At 44.8% G+C, this 22,754-nt stretch overlaps 2 protein-coding genes across 6 annotated transcripts in view; one reads left to right on the top strand and one right to left on the bottom strand.

Annotated features, from left to right (window-relative positions):
* Window positions 1–21,872, bottom strand: part of STS (steroid sulfatase) — a 195,619-nt gene extending 173,747 nt beyond the window's left edge. Inside the window, exon 1 of one of the 2 annotated variants that reach the window (XM_074992559.1) lies at window positions 21,766–21,872. In XM_074992559.1, the coding sequence (XP_074848660.1) occupies window positions 21,766–21,779 (14 nt within the window). In that variant the 5' untranslated portion in view covers window positions 21,780–21,872. Of the gene's footprint in view, window positions 1–9,681; window positions 9,797–21,765 lie in introns of those variants that run through there. The other variant, XM_074992568.1, reaches the window with a different exon arrangement.
* PUDP (pseudouridine 5'-phosphatase) overlaps window positions 21,687–22,754 on the top strand; it is a 151,303-nt gene continuing 150,235 nt past the window's right edge. For 2 of the 4 annotated variants that reach the window (XM_074992599.1, XM_074992617.1), the window contains exon 1: window positions 21,707–21,796. Coding sequence is in view for 1 of the 4 variants with exons in the window: in XM_074992582.1 (XP_074848683.1) it covers window positions 21,718–21,796 (79 nt within the window). In the remaining 3 variants the exon portion in view is untranslated. Of the gene's footprint in view, window positions 21,797–22,754 lie in introns of all 4 variants that reach the window. The other 2 variants (XM_074992582.1, XM_074992591.1) reach the window with 2 other exon arrangements.

Below are 22,754 nucleotides of genomic sequence, written 5' to 3'. Positions count from 1 at the left end.
AAGCAACGAATCAAAATCACAAGTCCATCTGTGTTTGGATCCTTCTGTCGCTGGCTATGTCTACACCAGTGAGTTTTTATTAAAAAACCACACACACAAGAAGCCAGGGCTCTTTCTGATCTGAGGCTTTTTTTTTTTCTTCCGAATTTCACATATTGCAATGATTTCAAGACTGAAGAGCTGGACTAATGTACAACAAAAAAATACCAAGAAACTCATGAGGAAATTTTGAGAGTTGGTAACCCTGATATGAAAGATCAGGCAGACTGATAGCTTCCCCTCCTCCTTTGACTAAAGCAATTAACAGCTATTTTGCTGTTCCTGCCACTAATTTTACAAAGATAATCAATTAAAAGTAAATCAAAGTGGGAAAAAAAAAAATCACATATGCACATGTACTTATTAGGGTTGTCAAAGTTAATTCACCAATTAAGTCAGAAATTAATTATGATTCAAATATCAATCACAATCCATCACACTTTTAATTACTGTTAAAAGTAGGATAGCAATTGAACTATACTAAATTTTCTTGGATATTTTCCTACTTTTTCCATAGTAACAGAGAATACAAAGTATATAGTTCTTATTTTATATTACTTTTGATTACAATTATTTGCACTTTAAAAATGGCCAAAACAATTAGTTATTTTCCAATTAACTTCACACAAGGACAGGCTGAAACTCTCATTTGGCATCCGAGGGCCTCTGAGAGCTGTGATAGAACCAGGTGTCCTGGCTCCCCAGCCTCCCTCCACTCTAAGCCCTAGATTCTCACCTCCCTCCCAGAGGGGGAACAGAACCCAGAAATCCTCTCTACCAGTGCACTGCTCTAACCACTAGGTGAGGCTCCCACCCCAAGATCTGACTGCTGCCACACAAGTGAATTTACCATACAATGGGAGATCAATATTTTCTAGCACATTACCAACACTTTCACTGCTCACTGGGCGCTTACAAGATATTTAAGAGTAAATTACAGCTAAATAACAGCACAGAACACAGACAGGACTGGTGGCTGTGAATAAAATTTATGGGACCAGGAGAAACTTGGACACAGCCATGATAAGTGGTCATCCAGCTAACTAAATTCATGCTGGATTACGGTGTTGTGGGATGAGAAGGTTTGAATTAGAGAGATTCAACCTATACCAGAGTGCAATCTCTTTATCACGAAAGTACAATTTACAAACAAGCTTCTTTGTCTTGTTATAGGAGTGCAGTTACGTAACAATGTAAACTTTAGAGGCTACAAGTCAATCCTGCCTCTTGTTTAGGCAATAGCTAAAAGAAATGAGTTTGTTTACATTCACGAGAAATAACGCTGCCTGCTGCTTCTTTATGTCTTCTGAAAGTGAGAGCAGGTGTTTACATAAGACTTTTGAAGCCAGCACTGAAGGTGTTTACGTGTCAGATATGCTAAACATTTATGTCTCGTGCTTCAACCACCACTCCAGAAGACATACTTCCATGCTGATGACACTCATTAAAAGAAAATGCATTACATTAAATTTGCGACTGACCTCTTTGGACAGGCGTGAGGGGGAAGAATTGTCTATCTTCTGCTTCATGGCTTTACCTGCACTCTGACATATATTTTGTGCTGTTATATAGTCTCAAATGACAACACAGCATTTATTGTTTAAATTTAAGAACACTTTCACGCAGACTTGACAAAACCCAAAAGATGTTAATGATATCAGATTCTTAAAGATCGCACAGCATTTGACCCAAGGTTTCAGAATCTGAAGTGCCTTTCAAAACCTCAGAGTGTGGACAAGATGTGGAGCACAGGCTTTCAGACATATTAAAAGAGCAACGCATTGATGCAGAAACTTCAAAATCCAGACCACCAAGAATAGAAAAATCAATCTTCTCTTGGTGGCATCTGGCTTAGATGAAAATAAAAACATGCATTAATTTGCAGTGCTTTGGATTCTTACTGAGAAGAACACATCACCAGCATGGATGTACGCGCTCTTGAATGAATGGACATAAAAATCCTTGGCTCATCTGGCAAGTCTATATTACAGCATTTGTTGACAGAAGATTTTATTCGAAGAGGTCGTCCAACAAAACTTCTGTTGACAGATTGTGGCCAAATTACCAAACAGATCACAAGAGAGATGAGCACTGTCGACAGAGTGTGGCTGGCCTGCTTGGCCACTCTCTTGACAAAATGGCCAACTGGAAGCAGAGCAGACAGGGTTGCCCAGTGTCCCAGAAGCCCTGTCTGTCAACAGAGCGCCTCTCTAAGGCTATGTCTACATGAGAAGCCTCTGTCAACACTTTGTCGGAAGGGATTTCCTGGCAAAACTTCTGTCGACAGATTCGCTTTTATGTATAGATGCAATCAAGAGAGCGATTTGCTCCATTGACAGAGAACGGCCAGACTCCCCAGCCCTCTCTTGACAGAATGGCTGACCATCAGCTCAGCAAACAAGACTGCCCAGCATACCGGAAGCCCTCTGTGTAGGCAACAGGTCCCCACAGCATCCTCACAGCTGTTTTGTCAACAGAATACTGTAAAGAGAGGCATTATACCTGAACGGGGTGAGGATTAGCATTGCTGACATATGTACCAGGTTTTGTCGATAAATTGCGAACAAAGTGTATTTTGCATGTAGACGCTCCGTGGTTTTTCCAAACAAAAGCCCAGTTTTGCCAGGAAAAGCCTCTCATGTAGATGTAGCCCAAACGTCCAGACCAGTTTTCTGTTGACAGAGATCTGTCCTCCGAGATGTTATGCCTCATAGGAAGCGGCATAAGACTGTCAACAAAAGTGCTACAGTCTGTTGATTTACTGTTGACAGAGCACCTTGGGAATCTGGATGCTCCCCAGGTTTTGTTGACAAAACGCCAGTGTAGACATAGACTACCTTGCAATGCCAGCTACAACTGTGCCATGCAAACATCTGTTCTCATTTGCAGGTGATATTGTAAATAAGGAGAAAGCAGCATTGTCTCCTGAACCTGTACAAAATTTGTTTGTCTAAATAAATGGCTGAAAAAAGTATGACTGAATACTTGTAGTCTCTGAAGTTTAACATTGTTTTATTTTTGAAGGCAATTTTTGTACATATACCGCATTTATAAGTCCCAATTTCATGATAAAGAGACTGCACAACAGTATTCATTTTAGATTAACTGAAAAATACTATTTTGTTTGTTTCAATGCAAATATTTGTATGCTTTGTATTTTGTGATGTAATTGAAATCAATACATTTGAAAATGTAGAAAACACTCAAACATATTTAAATAAATGCTATTCTATTATTAGTTAACACCATGATTAATCACACAATTAATTTTTAATGGCTTGACAGCCCTAGTGCTCATATACTCACATACATACACAAATTGAAGCTGCAGTCTTATTTTAAGTATAGCCTACAGACATCACTATGACAGGGCATTCCATATACTTTATGAAAATATGTCTAGGAATATGACTATAACAAAACTGGAATTACCTTATGAAAAATACCTCATGTAAGATATAACTGGAAAAGTTAAGATCTATTGAATGCAATTCTCACTTCTATATGCAAGCATCATCTCTGTATATGAAGTTAGGGATATGAAGTGTAAACCTGAATAACTATTATAGTTATCCTAAGTGAGGTCCATTAGTAGTATTCAAGAAACTTAATGGTCCAATAATCAGAACAGTGGACTGTGAACAGATGTCATTTTCCTAAAAGCCTGGGAGTTGGGGCCCACCAAGACAGAGGCCATGTCATCTGATGCTGCGACCCATCTTGGTTGCTCTATTTTTCCACTGAATGTGTGAAAGAAGTTTGAACTGGAAACAAAGGACCCCCATCTTATACAAAACCTATTTTAAGGGTGGGAAGTGAGGTAATCTTGATTGCCAATTCTTCCTCGCTACCCCACCAGTGATGACTGCAGCAGGGGGAAGGACTGAGCCCAGACTGGGAGGCTTTCCTGTCCATGAAATAAGCATATCAGAACAACTCAGATATTACATGTAACCAGTGTCCTAGGCTACATCTAGGTGGAGTGCTGCTGCCAGCAGCATCACACAAGTGAGGGCACTCAACAATGCAAATGACTGCTAATTCATATAGGCACACCTCATTTGCATACTCATGCAAGATCACTATCCCAGCAGAGGCTTCTGTTGGCACAAAACCAGCTGTGTAGATGGGGTTCTGTTGGTGGAAAACCCCCCTTGTCAGAAGCCCCCTTATTCCTGCCGACAAGGGGGTTTTCGCTGACAGAACCCAGTTTACATGGCTTGTTTTGTACAGACAGAAGCCTCTGCTGTGACCGCGATCTCACCCAAGTATGCAAATTAGTGCCTAATTGCATTGTCAAGTGCCCTCTTTGCATGACACTGACAGCAGCAGCGCCCCATCTAGATGAAGCGTTTATGTATTAAGCTTAGCTTGTGCTCTGTTTCACTTTTTGTAACCTACATTGTTCTGTCTGCTATCTTCATGGCCACTTAAATCTCCCATGTTTTACACTTCAAAAAATCATTTTTGTTTATTAAGAAACCCAGTGTAAGTAAATGTTATGTGAGGAGATGGAAAGGAGTCTATACAGCTCTTTCTTTACCCTGAGAAAGATGGTGAACATGAGCTTACTTTGTAAAAAAACACTTTATAAAGAGTAAGAGGGATTTATGCAGCGTTCAGATCCCTTTGAGGCTATGCATTTGGGTGCCAAGGAATGTCCTCCTAGCTGAGCATTCCAAGAACTGTGCTGATCTCAGCATCTGTATTATACTGCAAAAGGCTGTGACCTACACCTTTGTCAGTGCTGGAGGAGAGCCTGGCTCAGCAGGACAGAACTAGGGGAGCCTGAAAGGGCAGAATTTGAAATTTGGTGGTATTTCAGCACGTCAAGTAAGAATCACATGGGAGTCCCAGCAATGTCACAAATGAAATGTAAGAATTTGCTTTTAAAAAAGAGTCAAAGCACAATTTCCATCATGGTTATTGAAGTTAGAAACAATTTGTTATTGAAGTTTCTTGTTAAAAAAAATCCACTAAATGAAAAGCCTAGCAACGATTGTTTAAAAACTCTGCTCCTTTCCATAATGTGCTGCTGCATATACCCAAGAGATGTGAGCCACTGTGTTACCTCTATGCCTCAGCAAGAGTGACTTTGCTGGTAAATACATTGCACGTCAGCTACGTACCATACCAGTCTGTCTTCCTTAATAGCAAACTTCTCAAGGAGTGTTCAGGTAAGCAAAACATCTTGTGGCTTGCCAGCTGCTTACCCTTTACATAGGGACTGATAAAAGATCAAGCATCACCTCTATGAAAAAGATCCAAGAGCCCAACATAAGTAGTGTGCCAACGCTGGTGCCAATGGTGTCAGTGTCAATGAAGACACAAACCTCATAAGTAGTTACCGCCGGAGGTTGTTCCTTGCCAGAACTGGATTAATTTTACCTTCACACTCCTCAATTATGGGCACCCAAAAGGAAATCTTACTTAACATGCAGGATCCAAGAGAGAGTTTGAAAACCCCTGATTTACAGGATTTGCAAATACATCTACACATGCTTCTCTTGTCTTGAACAGAGGTGTAAAAAAACCCAAGCTACTAAAAGCGTTAAATACAGAATGAGATTTCCTTTAGTTTACGTCTTTTCACATTTCTGCACTTTTAAAAGCTTCTGTCATACTGAAATCTAAGGAATATGGATGGGTATTTTCAAACCATACTGTATATAATTACAGAACCCCTAAACAGGGGCAAAAAGTGTTTCATACTGCTCTCCTGGACTGTGCGCGTCTATGGTTTAAAGCAAACAAATGAAGAAACAAAAAGATGTGTCTGGCTACAGAGTTAAAACAAAAAAAAAAAACCACACACCCAAAACATGAGGAAAAAGTGGGTTTTATACCTCGATGGGTTGTGGCCTTACTCTGACATCTCTGGGGGCCGGGGGAGGAGTAATAGGAATTTTAAAACCAAGAACTAGAGTGTTGAGTCTTGCACTTGGGACAGAAGAATCCCAAGCATTGTTATAGGCTAGGGACTGACTGGCTAAGCAACAGTACAGCAGAAAGGGTCCTAGGGATTACAGTGGATGAAAGGCTGGATATGAGTAAACAGTGTGCCCTTGTAGCCAAGAAGGCTAATGGCACATTAGGGTATATTAGGAAGAGCATTGAGAGCAGACCTAGAGCAGTGTTCGTTCCCCTCTATTCAGCACTGATGGGGCCACATCTGAAATACTGTGTCCAGTTTTGGGGCCCCTGTATAAAAAGGATGTGGATCTGCTGGAGCAAGTTCAGCTGAGGGCAACGAAGATGATTAAGGGGCTGGAGCATATGACCTATGAGGAGAGGCTGAGGGGTTTGGGCTTATTTGGTTTATAGAAGAGAAGACTGACGGGTGATTTAATAACAGCCTTCACCTTCCAGAAGGGGAGCTCTGAAGAGGATGGAGAGAAACTGTTCTCAGGGGTGACAGATAGCAGAAGAAGGAGCAATGGTCTGAAGCTACAGAATGAGAGGAGTTTGCTGGAAATCAGGAAAAACTATTTCACCAGGAGGGTGGTGAAGCACTGGAATGCATTACCCAGAGAGGTGGTGGATTCTCCATCCCTAGAGGTTTTTAAATCCCGGCTTGATAAGGTCCTGGATGGGATGACTTAGTTGGGTTTGATCCTGCTTGAAGCAGGGGGCTGGACTAGATGACCTCCTGAGGTCCCTTTCAGCCCTATAATTCTATGGACTACTATGTTTTCATCACCAAATAGTTGGAACCTGGGTCTATCTATCAGCATCAGTCTATGGAAAATATTCACCAATGAATATTGTGGAAAGAATTTCTGGAACATTTGGTAACTCTGGGAATTCCTTGAATAACAAGACTAAAACTACAATCTGAATCCCAGTGGGAGCCTGTAGAACTTGTGATGTGGTGTGATGATATTCACCTGTACTGCTCTCAAGGCTGTTCCTCACGCTGATGCTCTGAATGAAGAAATGAGGGCCTGCAAGAAACCTTACAATTATCTTGCCTAAGAAGGCTCCTGCTTAAAAGTTTTCCAAAGTCAGATTCCCTGACCTTTGGAGCGAGCTACTACTGTTCAAGTGAGAAAACCCCTCTTTAGAACCCTGCAGGGTAACCCCAAGCTCCTAACCCTCCCATCAGAGAGAGCTGGAAAATAAATAGGGAGAAATTATACTGCAATCTCTGATAACTGACCTTTCAGTCTTAGGCATGCATATACATAGACCCTTCTCTAGGACATAGGAATCAAATCATTGACTTCAAAAAAGGTGATTAACAAAACAAAAAAGATATGTGCAATGTATGGGGGCACATCAGCCAGCTTGAGAAGTCCTGTATCAAACCCAAAAATAAAAAGTAACCTGAGTGTGTCTGCCCTAAACATTTCTTTCCTTTCTACGTACTGACATAGTTGTATGTCCAGATTGCTTTTAAGACACACATACTTACCAAATCCTCCAAACTTGGTTCAGACATAAACCATGTCTGTCTCTTTCTGCTCTGGACACTCAAAAGAAAGACTCTTTCAGCAGGTAACAGCTTCAATTAAAAAAAATTCCCCTTTTTCTTCCCATTGGCTCACCTGGCTGCTTGCCAAAAAAGAACCTACTCTCTCTGGGTTTGACCCTTTACAGGTATTCATTGGACAACTTGGTAATGAAAGAATTCAGATATCTCAACAGATTTAGCATTTTTGTAGTGGCTGTGTCTAATGCTAGCTAGAGTGAGTTATGCATTTAAAAGGGAAATGATGAAAACAGATATAAAGTTGACTGTATCCACGTGAAAAAAGTATATAATGCTTCTTAGACACGAGGTTAAAAAAAAAAAATCTCTCACCACTTCAGCAATCTGTATCCTAAAATACACAAAACCTATCATTGTGATACCTAAATACCAGAAGGATGTTATAATTTACACACCTGAATTTATATTTACATTGAAATACCAAAATAAAAGCCCAGCCTAATCGGAATTTGTTGAGGTTACCAGAATATATATATCTGCTTTTATTAATGAAATTTTCAATAACTGCAAATTAGTCTCTACTCTAATTGAAGGGGTTCTCCAACATGATGCTGGAACAGCACTTCACAAACTGGGCTTGGGACCTCAAAGTGGATCACAACCCCATTTTAATGGGCTCGCCAGAGCTGTCTTAGACTTTGAGGCCCAAGGTTGGACCTGTAGCCAAAGCCTGAGCCCCACCCAGGCCCAAAGCTTCAGCCCTGGGGAGAAGGGCTCAGATCACAAGCCCCCTGTCTGGGGCTGAAGCCAGTGAACTTCTTTTTTTTTTTTGGGTGGGGGACGGTGCAGCCTAAGGCTATGGTACTTGGGCTTTGGACCTACCACCTGAAGAGACTGGGCTCAGATGAGCTCAGTCTTCAGTTCCCTCTCCTGGGGTCACGTAGTAATTTTTGTTGTCAGAAGAGGGATATGGTGCAGTTCAGTTTGAGACCTCCAGTGCTGGCACTGGGGTACAGATTTAGAGACAACAGTGGCACCTACTGAATCAAAGCTAATGCTTCCTATAGCAATTTTTTTCTTGAGAGTTCTCTCACACAAGAACCGAGTCATTTTAACCCTGTGCAGTATGCAAGGCCAGATCCCAACATGACATTCATTTCAGCATGGCATTGTTCACGTAATGAGAACATATATTACTATTAATGTTTTAATTGTTGTTATTAAGTTTTAGGAAATTTCACTAACATATTTTTGCTATTTCAGATGGGGGCACATTTGTTAGGCTAAACATTGGAGTTAAAAACTTTTGCAGTGGATTATGGGCTAAGACTGTCAAACTTAGTTGTTAACACAACACTAATCTGTTATAGATTGTGGTGCCAACAGGTTTAAGTGACACATCTAACTTCTGTTAAATAATTACACAACAAATCATTCTGTAACCTGTTTTGTAGATAGCTGCATCAGATTCATTATTAATTCATTTCTCATACTTGGAGATTGCACAAATCCCTTTCAATTTATACTAAGTACTTATTCTTTGTGTTATATATTTATTCCCAGATCTCTTTTAATTAAGAGTAATATTTAAATTTAAAATTTCAATTACAAACTAAATGGGCAATAGCTGCCCATAAAGACATGGCTTTATGCTTTTTAATTATATAAATGTCCTCAGAAAACACACACTATCACTTGTGACAGGAAATACTGAAAACAGCAAGTGAGATTTGGGTCAGACAGTGAAGCAGAAAGATAAACACCCAGGATCTTGGCATCTGAGTATTAGATTCTCATACCGTTATGCTGAAGAGCAGCATGCGTAGCCCAGTTGAATTCAGTCGCTGATGTGAAAAAAAGAGAGTTGCAATCTGCAAATTTCCTCTGCATTTTAGAATTAGATTTAGATGGGTTAGATAAAGGTCCCATCTCTTTCTACTTACTTGTAAAGACACCTGAATCTAGTGAGCTGTCAATCTTGTAACCAAATTTATGCTCTTTTGGGAACATGCCTTTGTCTTACAAGGAAAGTAGGTAAATGTGGGTAAATATTTTCATTTAAAAAAAAAAAAAAAAAAAAAAAGCAAGCTATGGGATGAGAATCCAAACCAGCAAAATTAGATATTGCTGAGATTCCCACTTCACCAGTATGGGTCATGCAGAGCTGTTATCTAACAAGCACTGATCAGACTAAGCACTGCAGGAAGTACCTCTCAAATGATCCAGAATGACTGCATCTTGTAGCACTCCGATTGGTTCATGCTCACTATTTAACCCTGGTATATGTGCTAGGGAATCGTCCGGATACCACCTATGCTTCTGGACTGCTGTGAGGCCAATTCTCACTCTGCTTTTTAGATCTCCAGTCTCTAAGCCCAGCCTGACTCAGACCTGCTTCTGGGGAATGCTACACCTCTCCACAATTCTGGAAAAAAAAAAAAAAAAAGTTGTGCATGCAGAATTTCCATTTCTCCCCCTCACAGAAATGGGCTGCAGATATGTTGGCCACCATTAGGGACTGCTGGATCTCACAGAACCCAGCTGTCAAACAGAAGACAAAGCCAGGGAAAAGGGATTTGGAAGTTGCTAGCTTTCCCTGAATGATGCAGCAACATGCAAGAAACTCTGTGAAAGCCTAGGACTCAGCATCAGGCTGTTACTCCATTAGCCCTGCCCCTTTCATTGGAGGCCCCACCCCTCAGCAACCTTCCCACTCCCCTCCTGTGTAGCCAAGCCCTGCCTGACCCCAGCCTGATCCTTCCTGGACATCTGGAGGGCTGCACTCATCCCTGGTGGCTGGAGAGCTGGGCTGTTCTGCTGTGGCGCCAACTTTTCTGGATGGCTAGGGAGTGGGTGTAGGCAGTTTTGGAAAGTCAATGCCTTCCCATGTCTGTATTACCTCCCGGAGACCAGGGATCACGGGCAGCAGGTAAAGCATGTGAGTATCTGGGCTGAGGTGCATGTGGCTGGGGCCTGGGAGATGGGAAGGGAAAGCATGTGAGTGTCTTGGCCAGGAACCCCATAAATGTGCTCCTGGGGGAGGGGTGTGAGCGGCTGGCATGGGGGGCATGGCTGAACTCTGGTACACAGAAACAGGAACTGAGTTGCAGGGCTTTCTTTAACTGCTTACTTTTCTGACAAATATTTTGAAATAAGTTACCAAAATAATTGAAACTGTCCTGGTTATACAGTGTTATTTTGACACATACGTTTTGCAGAGTTTTTAATCCTTTGGCACAGAATTGCCCTGGGAGTACTTCAACCCTGGTTCTTGCGTTCCGATTCCAGCCTGTCAAATAACACTGATCTCTTACCTCAGCCTAACTCAGCTTGATTCTTGCATATTGGCTTCAGCTCTAGTGATAACTCTAATTCCTGCTCTCTGAATGCTGCCCTTTGACCATCCTTGATTTGTGGACACCTGCCCAAATGTGACCACTAGGCAACACTGCCTTATCCCCCAGTCTCTTACAAGTTTTTATTCAAATCATTATGCAGGCTTCTAAGTTACTTTTTTTGTTTTTTTGGTTATTTGTCTTTAGACTCCTTTAAAAAGTAGATTCAGATCAGCTTATCCACTTTGCCACAGCTGCCTTCAGGATGACACGAAAAACAGAAATAATTTTAGAGTGGTACATGTAGTGTAATGTGTTTCTATCACTTTTGTAAAGACTGTTATTACTCAAACCACATTTCTGGACAGTCTGTGGTCTTAAAACACAATTTCAAAAATGGTGACACACATTCTCATCCATGCATTTCAGAATACAGTATCTTAGGAAAACTACGCTAATCTTTCCTTGATATTTAAGGGCATAATCAAAGTGACTGCAGGAGTAGCTACACAAATCTGAAGACACGCTTAAATCCAATGTAAAAACAAACAAACAAAAAAAAACACACATCACTTTTTCATTGACTTAAAAGTTACATATATGCTTAAATTCTTTCCTGAATCAGAACCCAGGCCCTGAGTTAGGGAATGATCCCGAGGTAACATTATAACAGAGAAAAGAAAAGAAAAAAAAAAGTACTTGAACTGCATACCTAAAATTGGCTCACATGCCCTTAACTGGGCACTCTAATGCACCTGAACAATCTCAAATGACATTGCTTACAGATGAAATTCACTTTGCCTGTACAAAAATCTGAGGAGGTTGCTCTCTTTGGGAGGCGAGGTATTTAAAAAAAATAAGAAGTATGCTTTCCCCTCAAGGGGACCATTTTGGGAAGGAGGGGGCAGCAGCCATAAATACAGACACATCGCTTGCTATTTTTCCTGTTCCTCTGTTTACTCCTCTAACCCAGTGTTTCTCAACCAGGTTACAATATTTCCATTCCAGTTCATTTATTTGATAATAAGATGGTAGAAAAACAGCAAGTTTTCAGTAGTAGTCTTCTGTGATATTTTATTCTTGTTTTTGTAAGTAAGTAGTTTTTAAGTGAGACATAACTTGGTGGTATGCGAAACAAATCTGTCCCCTGAAAAGGGTGCAGTAGTCAGGAGAGGTTGAATGGCACTTGTTTTAAGACCTCAGATTATCTTAGGGCCATGTTTCTCGCTACGTGGACCCTTAGAAGTACGTGAGAGAAGTCTGGTTGTACTTTGGAAAGGGGTACTTTTTATATAAGGTTGAGAAGACTGCTCCAAACTCTCTCCTCATGGGCCAGGAGTGAGAGGCATGCACACAAGCCATGCACTCTCCTCATTTGATAAAGCAGCATCTCTTAACTTTCCAGACTTCTTTACCCGTTTAGGAGTCTGATTTAGCCAAACTTCACGTCACTCAAAAACTACTTGCTTAAAAATCAGAACTATAAATACACAAGGGTCACGCCACACTTACTGAAAACTTCCTTACTTCTGCCATATTATTATAAAAAATATAAATACTATATTTATATTTCAGTGTGTAGAATGTACTGAGAAATATAAACAGGTTATTTGATATTTTAATGTGTACAGACTTCAGTTTGTTTTTTTTTTTTTGGCAGCCTGTTGTAAAACTAAATATATACCCTGGAAAATCTCTGAACTCTGGATGGGTCAACATACTGTTTGTTTAGAACCACTGATGTAAAGACTTACGCACATGGCTTAGCTAATCGCATTGTGAGTCACTGGGACTATTCACAGTACACAAAGTTAAGCATGTGCTTCATCTTTGCAGGTTCAGGGTGGAACAACGTGACTGTATCCCTGGAACCTATGTCCATTCTTCTCACCAAGAAGACTATAGGTAAATAACCATGACTCCTTCTGGCCTGCTGGTTCTCACTGCACCCCACCGAATGTCCCCTGAAATCCCAATGGATCGAGTGATTTAAATGGGTCATGCTTCATAACACCACATGGAAATGTTTAATTTTAAAGTAGTTAAAATAAGGGCAGTTAAAAATGGGGAGGGTGAGTGGAAACCTTATAAGAAAACACTACTGTGATATTTGAGTCAAATTATGTAATGGCATCCAATACATTTTGAATTAGCTATTTAGCTGTTTGTGAGGCTACTATGCTATGATCGTGGTTTCTTTTTGCATATTCCCCCTTTCCATTTGCCCATTAAATGGACGTAATTATACTGAATAAACCCAAAGAGTCTTGTCTAGTTATATTGAAGGATTTTATTGTGTTGGACTGTAGCTTTGATCCTCATGTTGGCAGTTTGCATCCTCAACAGCAGCACTTGTACTGATTGTCATGTCGGTGTGGGGCATTATGGGACTGCTCCTGCAAGCCAGTAACTGTTGATGGGAGCAATGCAGTGGTTATACTAATATAGTGTTGACCAAACTATACCAGTTTTGACTCTACACCTTTCCTGGAGGTGAGTTTAATCAAATGGGCATAGTGGGGCAGTTATGTTAGTAGGAGCAAAATGTAAGCCTAGACACCTCCATAGTTAGATCAACATTAGCTGACTTGCATCAGTTTAACTCCACAGTGTTGAACAGATTAAAGTTAAAACATTCTGTCTGGTGACAACACAATTATTTTTTCAGAAGAGGAAGATACTGCAAACATTCTTAAAATACCCATTCAGCAAGGCCACATGAGTATGTACTCAGGTCATGATCTGGAAAAAGACTAATTTTATACACTGTGCACAGCTGTGTGGAAGCCAACATACTATAAAAAGAGCACAATTTCTTCCAGAGTAGACAAAGCTTAAAGCTGTACCGCCAACTCCATGCAATCAAAAATCATGAAATAGAGTTAAACAACAACGATGTCACTTTGCGGTAATGATGCTTGTCCATGTAATATTGATTTTGACACCTCCTACATGCTTTGTAAGCTGCCAGAAGCTTTCCAAATGCAGAAAAGAAAAGGCCCAAAAGGATGGCAACAATTCTGTCCTTTCAAAACTCACCAATCAAAAGAAAATCCAGAATAGAAGTCACATACAGCAATTCCCCGGATTGCGAGAAGATTCTGGTGTGTTTCTGCAACCTCTTTGCACTTCTGACAAACCCTAATAAGCATTTCCTGCAGCAAGCAAGTCAGCATATATGAAACCACCATGTAAGCAAACTAGTCTATACAATTTTACTAACTCCATTCTATGGTTGCCTTTTTAAGTAATAGGGGTAATCAGATAGCAAGTGTGAAAAATCAGGATGGGAAGAAAGCAGCAGTTGCTTACAAAAGACAAAGACCCAAATATTGGGACATCTAGCATTTCTTCAAGAAAACATTCAGGTAGGTTTGAACCAGTTTGGACCATTTACAGCTCTGACCCTGCACTAAGTCCCATCTAAAGTCCCTCTTATAAATAACATTTAAAGTTCTATATGCACATTTGCAAGATCAGACATTAAAACATCAACAATGCCAACACGAACCCACCTCACATGTCCAAAGCATAAGCAGAGACTATTGCGACTATATCCTTCTTTCACAGATAATAATGTATCATACTGTATTAGTAGTGCTGGAGCTTACCTATTTGGGACCCTAAACAGGAATATCTCCCTCCCCACTCAGAACTAATACTAATATACACTAATAATTTGAGCCCTAAGCAATTGCTCAGGCTACATTTACACTATCACCTATGCTGACAAAATTTATGCCACTCTTGCAAGTGAATATTCCATGATCCTGAGCACCCAAAGTATCGCAAATTGCAGTGGCATAAGTGTTTATGCGTCATAAGCATGCTATATTAATGGAAGAGCTTCTTGTTCCAACATAGCTTATGTCCAAGGCCAGATTAAGTTATAGGGTCCTAGCTAGAGCCTGGGCCTATTAATTCATGGCCATGCAAAACGCATCATGAACTACATCTGGTCTGTCCACGTAAAATTGGATCTTTTATGTGCATTTATCCTATGCTATACAGCTTTAGGGTGGAAAAAGCATTCCTGAAATTGGGGAGCTTGACCCAAGAGAAAGTTGCATGGTAGGGGGTCCCCAATTTATTTATTTATTTTTTTTGCGTGGGGTGGGGGAGGAGGGCAGAGTCACAGTATTGCCACTCTTCTGCACTGTTTTCAGAGCTAGGTAGCCATAGTGTGCTAGCTATTGGCTGTATACCCAGCTCTGAAGGCAGCACCATCACAAACATAATTCTTAATTCCGCACTGCAGCTGGTGGTGGGTCAGCCTTTACAGCTGGGCTCTTGTCCAGCAGGTGCTGCTCTCCAGTTGCCCACTTCTGAAGGCCATTCTGATTACAGCAGCAGCACAGAATTTAGGGTAGCTCTTCCCCCTCACCCAACCCCCACCAGTTAACAATACAACCCTACAATTATATGCTGAAGTTTCAGTTTTAAATAGGAGAAATCATGAAATTTGCTATCTTAAAAATTCTATGACCATTAAATTGGCCAAAATAGACTTTGAATTAGGTAGGCCCTAGCCATACACACCCGTTAGGCTGGGGCTCAGCCACAGCTAGGTGAGCAGGAGCAAGCTTGCTCACACAGCCCTTCTGGAGCGCTCTGACCTGCAGAAAATGCAAAGCAGTCCCCTCCTGACTGCTGTCTCCCAGATATCCAGTTAACATGTGTCACCAGACATTAAAAGCCATGGGAAGCCACACCAGCCAACTTTAAGATATTCTGTCCCTGCCCCCTCTCACTCTAATTTCCCTGAAGCTCTGTCGAACGGTCAGGCTCCATTTGACCCTTTCCTCTGCTGAGACTGACAGGAAGCTCAAATATGCTGCTTCATGGTCCTAGTGGGTTCTGGATCCCATTTCTGAACAATCTGTGAGTGCCTGAGGGAGGGGGGCTGGCAGGACAGAGGAGTTATGGAGCAGAGAGCCAGGAGTAGACGCAGTACCAGAGCAGTAGCCTGGAAAGCTTACATAGAGCAAGCACACACTCTAATCAGCTACAGCCAAAATGTATTGACCCGCCCATGTATTAGAAATGAATTCCCAGACATTTATAGGAAAATGCTCTGCGTCCACTAATGACCTGAACTGTACTTAAAAAAAAAAAAAAGAAAGAAAAAAAAAAAAAAGAAAGAAAAATACATCAAAGAAAAAGTTTGTATGTACTGAAATGCACAGGTAGCTGTAGCCTTTCCTTAGGCTAAGCCTAGTTCCACAGGCCAACAGGTCTTTGTGCTTTTAAAAGGTTGCAAAAAGCACGTGAGGAAGCTCAACATATAGACTATGTCTACACTACAAAATAACTTCGAAGTTGCTTACTTCTAAGTTGTCCTTCAAAGTAAATCGTTTACACACAAAAAAAAGCAGCCCTCCTTTACTTTGAAGTAGGGTCCCTCTACTTTGAAGTAAAGCATCTACACACTTATAGTCCCTACTTCAAAGTAAGGGGCCAGGAAATGATGCAGGCAGGGGTGGTATGGCCGAAAAGCTCTTCCAGGCTTGCAGCCAGCTGACCCCTTAAAGGGCCCCTCCCAACACCCTCACCCTGCATGTGCTCAAGGAGCCCTGGACATGACACAAGTGGCGATCCGAGCCCTGGACCACAGTGGGGGCACCTACATTGAAAGGATGGGGTACCACTCGGTGGTACTCCAGACCCTGGTGAATGCAAGAGGCCATTTCCTGGACATGTGCACGAGGTGGCCAGGCGGGGGCCCATGACACCCAGATGTTCCAGAATTCGTGGCTGGGATGCTGGATGCAGCAGGGCATGCATGTCCCCCTGTGGGAGCTCCAACTCGGGGACATCACGATGCTCCCCTGCATCGTGGCTGATGTTGCATACCCGCTGCATCCCTGGCTCATGCAGCCCAGGACACCTTCAGCGGCCACCTCAACCATACCAAGGCACAGCAGAGTGGGTGTTTGGGAGGCTGAAGGGGAGGTTTTCCAGCCTCCTCACGAGGCTGGATGTCAGCCTCCCAACTGTCCCTGCAGTGGTCGCTGCATGCTGTGCACTTGTGGAGGGTAGACAGGAGCCCTTCCACCAGGCTTAGGCCATGGACCCAGGGGCAGTGCATGAACAGCCGCTCACTGTCCCATGCTGCCAGGCACAGAGGGATGGGGTCAGGGTCTGGGAGGCCTTGCGCCAGGCCTTTGCTGTGACCCTACCAGCCACACTCTGTGTCACAACCCCCTCTACTTCCCCACACCTCACGATCCCCCACCAAGCGCACCCCCTCCCACTCCCCTCATCACCACTCTCCCACCATGAACCAGGGACTCAGGGCTAGGGTGGGAACAAACGTATTCAATGAAACAGAACATGTCAGACTATATACAGTGGATGGGAGGAACGCTCCATGGAGGGGCAGCAAGGGCTGGGTGGGGGGACTGAACCTGGAGAGGGGCTGGGATGGGAGAGGGCTCAGTCGACCCTGTGGGGCTACAAAGGGGGAGGTGGGGTTGTCATGGGCTCAGCTTCTGCAGGGTGTGCGGTGTGGGGGCCACTGGGGCTGGGGAAGGTACACCTGCCCTGGCCACAAGCCACTGAGCCAGCTCGATACAAGCAGCTGGGGACAGGTCCGCCATGTGGTGGGCACCTTCAGAGGGGGCGGGTGCAGCTGCCAGAGGGGCAGATGCAGAGGGAGGCTGGTTGGGGTGGAGGTTGGCTGAGGTAGGCTGCCAAGGCTTGAGCCATATAGTGTCCTTGCTGCCAGCCAGCTGCTCCCACATCTCCCACTCCATCACCAGCCAGTGTCTGGGGTGATGGGGCAGCCTCCCAGCCCCCCATGGCTGCAGCCTGCTCATATGGGCTGTGGTGGCTCCCCGATGATGGGCCTGTGAAGAAAGACGACGACAGGGGGATGGTTCGTGAGTGCTGGGTCCCCACGGATGGGGGCCCCCGCTCTGCTGGCCTCCACTCCCTCCCTTGCCATCTGATGGCCTGTGGGATCCTGAGTGCCAAGGGGTACCCACCTGGCGAGGGTCAGGCCATGTTCAGTGCCCACCTCCTTCCCCGTGCATGTGGGCTGTGGGACTGCTCCAGCAGGGCCCTGTCCCAGGCTCTGTGACATCTTGATTGCACATACCTACTAGCTACAATCTCCAGGATCTTGGGCAATGCTCAGGTGGATGAGGCTCGGCTGGTCATCCAGGAGGGGAGGGTGATGATGAGGATCTTGTCACTGGAGCCCTTGTCATCAACCTCAGTCTTGGTGGGCCGGTCCCCATGCTGGGGGCTAGCGGTGCCAGAGGGGCCTGCCTCCTTGTTGGTGTCCACTGCGGGGGGCAGGTGGCGGTGTCCACCAGGTGCTCTAGGGCAGCCACCTCCCTCAGCCCCAGGAGCCTATGCAGCTCCCTGTAGCAGGGATAGTGTGCAGACCACGCTCCCAGCCAGCAGGCAGCGTCACAGGCCTTGCAGTAAGCCTGCCTCAGCTCCTTCACCTTGACCTGGATTCTGTCCCCATCATGGCTGGGCGGTCTTGGGCAGCAAGCCCACTGGCCAGCCTGTCACAGGCCTCCATGTGCCACTGCCGGGTGCTGTTTTGGCAAAGGACCTCCTCCTCCTCCCCCCAGAGGGCAAGGAGGTCCTTCAGTTCCCCCTCGGTCCAGGAGGGTCCCCTCCTGGCACACCCCTTCTCTGGGTGCTGTGAGCCCTCGGACTCACTGCCTGGGGCCTCCAGGGGGAGGGGCACAGGGGGCCTGCCATGCTGTCATGGTGGCTGGACGGTGCAGTTGCTGGTTGGAGCCTTGAGAACAGGGGCAGTCCAAGCGGGAGCTTGTGCTGCCCCTGCTTATGGCATGCTCTCAGCTTCCTGCCTGGGGTTGCTGGTTCCTGTCAGGGGGTTGGCCAGGACCACAAAGCCATGCCTAGGTTGTCCAGAGTGTCTTCATGCTCCGGGGGGTGGGGGTGGGGGGGTGGCAGACCCCTTACTTCAAAGTAAGGAGTGCAGAACTTCTACACATCCGACTTTGAAGTAAGGCAGTACTCCATTCTGGGGAATGGAGTTGTGACTTTGAAGTTAAACTTCAAGGCAAGGAAAAGCATGTGTAGACACTGCAGGCTACTTCAAAAAGTAGCCCCTTAACTTTAAAGTTAATTTGTAGTTTAGACACAGCCATAGTGTTGTAAGTTTCTCTCCCCACTCCCTCAATGATTTCAAATTCACTTTTTAGCAGCCTAGGATAGAAAGCCTGGCTGAATAAGCTAGGATAGGGCTCTATCCATTTGCTGAGTCCCTAGGGCCAGGTCTACACTTGGCCAAAATTTCTAAAGGGCCATGCTAATGGCCAAATTGGAGAATAGTAATGAGGCGCTGAAATGAATATTCAGTGCTCCATTAGCATGCTGTCAGCTGCAGCATTTCTAAAGTGCCATGTTTCAATCATGTGGCTCGTCTAAACGGGGCCTTTTTCAAAAGGACCCCGCAAACATCAAAATCCCCTTATTCCTATCACTTTCAAAGTGCCGCGGCCCTCAGCATGCTAATGAGGCACTGAATATTCATTTCAGTGCCTCATTAGTATTCTCCAATTTGGACATTAACATGGCCCTTATGAAATTCTGGCCAAGTGTAGACAGGGCCTAGAATTTCAAACAATCACAGAAGTACCTCACATTTGATTTATTTTGAATTACATTCCAAAATTTTGCAGCAGTGAAATAAACCTGAAGTTAGTCCCCATTTGTCTGCCCCAACTCTAACTTATTTTCTAAGTGGAAAAAGGTTGAGTAAGCATGGAATGTGTGTGATTTGAGAAGTTAATGAGAGGAAAAAAAGAAGGCCAAATCCTACTGAGTTACACTTGTATAGCCTTATTGACTTCAAAGGGGGAATATTTTTTGCACACAAAGTTGTTTGTCCCTTCTGTTTTTCTCCCCCACACCTGGTAGAAACACAGTCCCATTGCCTTTCCTCCCCTAAACTCCGGAGGGAAAAAAGTAGTCTGTCTGATCCTTCTTTCTACACTGGCCTTAAACATCAGACCTAATGTAACAAGTGTCACTACAGAGAATCGTAACAGAGAGGGAGCCGTGCTAGTCTATATACTATCAAAACAAAAAGCAGTCAAGTAGCACTTTGAAGACTAGCAAAATAATTTTAGGTGAGCTTTCGTGGGACAGACCCACTTCTTCAGACCATTGCCATGCCAGGACAGACTCAATATTTAAAGGCACAGAGAACCAAAAACAGTAATCAGGAAAAAAAATCAAGGTGAGCACATCAGAGAGTGGAGGGGTGGGGGGGAAGGTCAAGAATTAGATTACTTGGCTTAATCTAATTCTTGACCTTCCCCCCCCCCCCCCCCCACTCTCTGATGTCCTCACCTTGATTTTTTTTTCCTGATTAGTCCTTGATTACTGTTTTTGGTTCTCTGTGCCTTAAATATTGAGTCTGTCCTGGCATGGCTATGGTCTGAAGAAGTGGGTCTGTCCCACGAAAGCTCACCTAATAAATTATTTTGCTAGTCTTTAAAGTGCTACTTGACTGCTTTTTGTTTCGATAGTCTCATAGAAGTAACTGTGTTAGTCTGTCTCTTCACAAAACAAAAAACAGAATAGCTGTTTTGTCAACTCCTAGTTATTTGAAAGCTGATTAAGTTTAATGTTTTTGCAATGATTCTGAAACGATAACATTGTAGGGATATACTAAATATTATGACTAGCCAGGAAGCAACTATTTAAAGATCTGTTACTCCCAGCTATCTTTTTCTGAAAGACAGCTTAAAGCAAACAAATGCAAACCATAGGGGGCTGGTGCACACAGAACTCACGCTCGAAGAAGCATCGTGTCAGAGCTGCTGATACACATTCTAGGCTCAACAATACTTAATTTCACCATGCATGTAGGGGACCATACTAGACAGCCTCTTGAGATCCTGTGCACTCTATGATTCTATTCTAGGATTCTAGTTGTGGAAGGGCTTGATGACAGACAGACTGAAAATACTGAATCGCTGGAAATTAACTACACAAACTGGAGATCATCTCCCAAATAATATTTGGGTTCAATGTGAAAACACGAATTATTGTTTTCAGCCAACACAACACTGGGAGGTGGCTTTCAGAGCAAGAGAGATGAAAATACAATGCCAACCAATGTAATTTTCCCACTACTTCCTTTCTACTTCAGCAGATTTCACACAACAGGTGCTTTGATTTTATTTTGCACATAACAACCAGCTGCCTCCCAGACTGGAGTCAAAGCCAGGCAGACTGAGTCCACAGCTTCGGGAAGACACCTGCAAGGCTAGGCTTTGCACTGTGCCCCTGAAGATCTGAGGGTACAAGCAGGAGGTGGGTAGCCAGGGGAAGAAGGGCTAAAAAAAAGGCTGGCTTAGCTTCCCTCCTACTGCCCCGAAGGATCCGCAGAGCCGGGGGTAGGAACAGCGGACTACACTTACCTTCACCCAAACCAAACGTGTGCACAGAAACGTTTGATGACATTTTCCTCCCCCAATGTGTAACTGGCGCATGGGCCCTTCCTTACTTCCTTCCCACTAGCCTTAGGCCCCTCGCAAGCTTACTCTGCCCTTGCTTACGGCCCCGCGGGCGCGGATGCTCTGCACACCTGCCGCTGCGCCCCCGCGAGCGTGAACGTGCCCAGCTCTGCTCCAGCCTAGCGCCGCTCCGGGGGAGACGCGAGCACGCGACCTCCCCGCACTGCGGGGTCGAACCCGGACGCTGAATGGGGCTCCCGGGCCGCGCGCGGCGATTGCTTTCCCGGCGGGACGCCCGGCCGGAGCGAGACACAGGGGTGTGCTGCGCCCTCCTCCCTGCGGCTAAGCCGCGCAATCCCCTGGAGCGGCCCGGGCTCAGCCCGCGCTTCCCGCCCAGGGCGCTGCAGCCTCCTCCTCTTCCCTGACCGCGCTTGCGCCGCGCGCCGCCCGCCGCCCAGCCATGGCCGCGCCTCCCTGCCGCCCCGCTCCGCCGCGGCCCGCCACCCACCTTCTCTTTGACATGGACGGCCTCCTGCTGGGTGCGTAGCCCACGGCCCCGCTGCACCGGGCCGCCCCCTCACCGTCCTGGCGCAGCCGCTTTTGAGCCCGGCGGCGCTAGGGCGCCTCACCCAACCCCGCCAGCGCCTCCCCCTGTGTCTCGGGCTGTGCCCGGCACGCTGGGGAAGACCTATCGCTGGGGGTGGGGTTGCAGCCCGGTCCATGCGTGAGTGAGCCCTGGCCTCGAGATCCCAAGGCCTGAGGAGAGACCTGGGCGCTTGCTAGCCGAGCTGTGGGCAGAGGGTGTGGGGGTTTGAGCTCATTGCGGGGCGGTGGCCGGGAGTAAATAAAAAGCCCCGGGCCCCAGTGCTGCCGGGAACAGCTCCAGCTCTGTAGCAGGGCTGTGACTCTGGGCCATGAGGATTTCATCAGCCTGCTCGGGTAGTTAGGTGCGGAAGTGCCTGCAGACCCCGAGCCTTGTTTTGCACCACTGCTGCAGCTCAGTGCCTTGCGCTGTGCGAGTATGAGAGCGGTAGCGCTGTCAGTCTGTGTCTTCAGCACCAACAAGAGTCTTGTGGCACCTTATAGACTAACAGATATTTTGGAGCTCTGAAGATGTGGGTCACCCCCCTCCCCCAGCCGAGCGCATCACCTGATAAATCATTTTGCTAGACTTTAAAGTGCCACAGGACCGCGGTTTTGTCTTGTTAGCTATTTTGGAGCATAAGCTTTCACGGGCAAAGACCTGCCGCTGATGAAGCGTGTTTTTGCCCATTAAAGCTTCTGCTCCAAAATATCTGTTAACTCTATCTATATAAGGTACCACAGGACTCTGGTTGTTCTGTGGTTCTCAACCTTTTTTACAACATACCACTTTAAAAAAAATTATAGGTACCCGCAGTAACAACAATTTCCAGACACACAATTTTTTTCTATCATTGCAACGCGTTTGTTCTAGTGTATCAGAGGCAGTTATATTGCAGTGTAGTGTGACTAGTA

Source organism: Carettochelys insculpta, chromosome 1 (assembly GCF_033958435.1).
Source record: "Carettochelys insculpta isolate YL-2023 chromosome 1, ASM3395843v1, whole genome shotgun sequence".
Lineage (NCBI taxonomy): Eukaryota > Metazoa > Chordata > Testudines > Carettochelyidae > Carettochelys > Carettochelys insculpta.
This window is presented reverse-complemented; position numbering and strand designations above follow the sequence as displayed.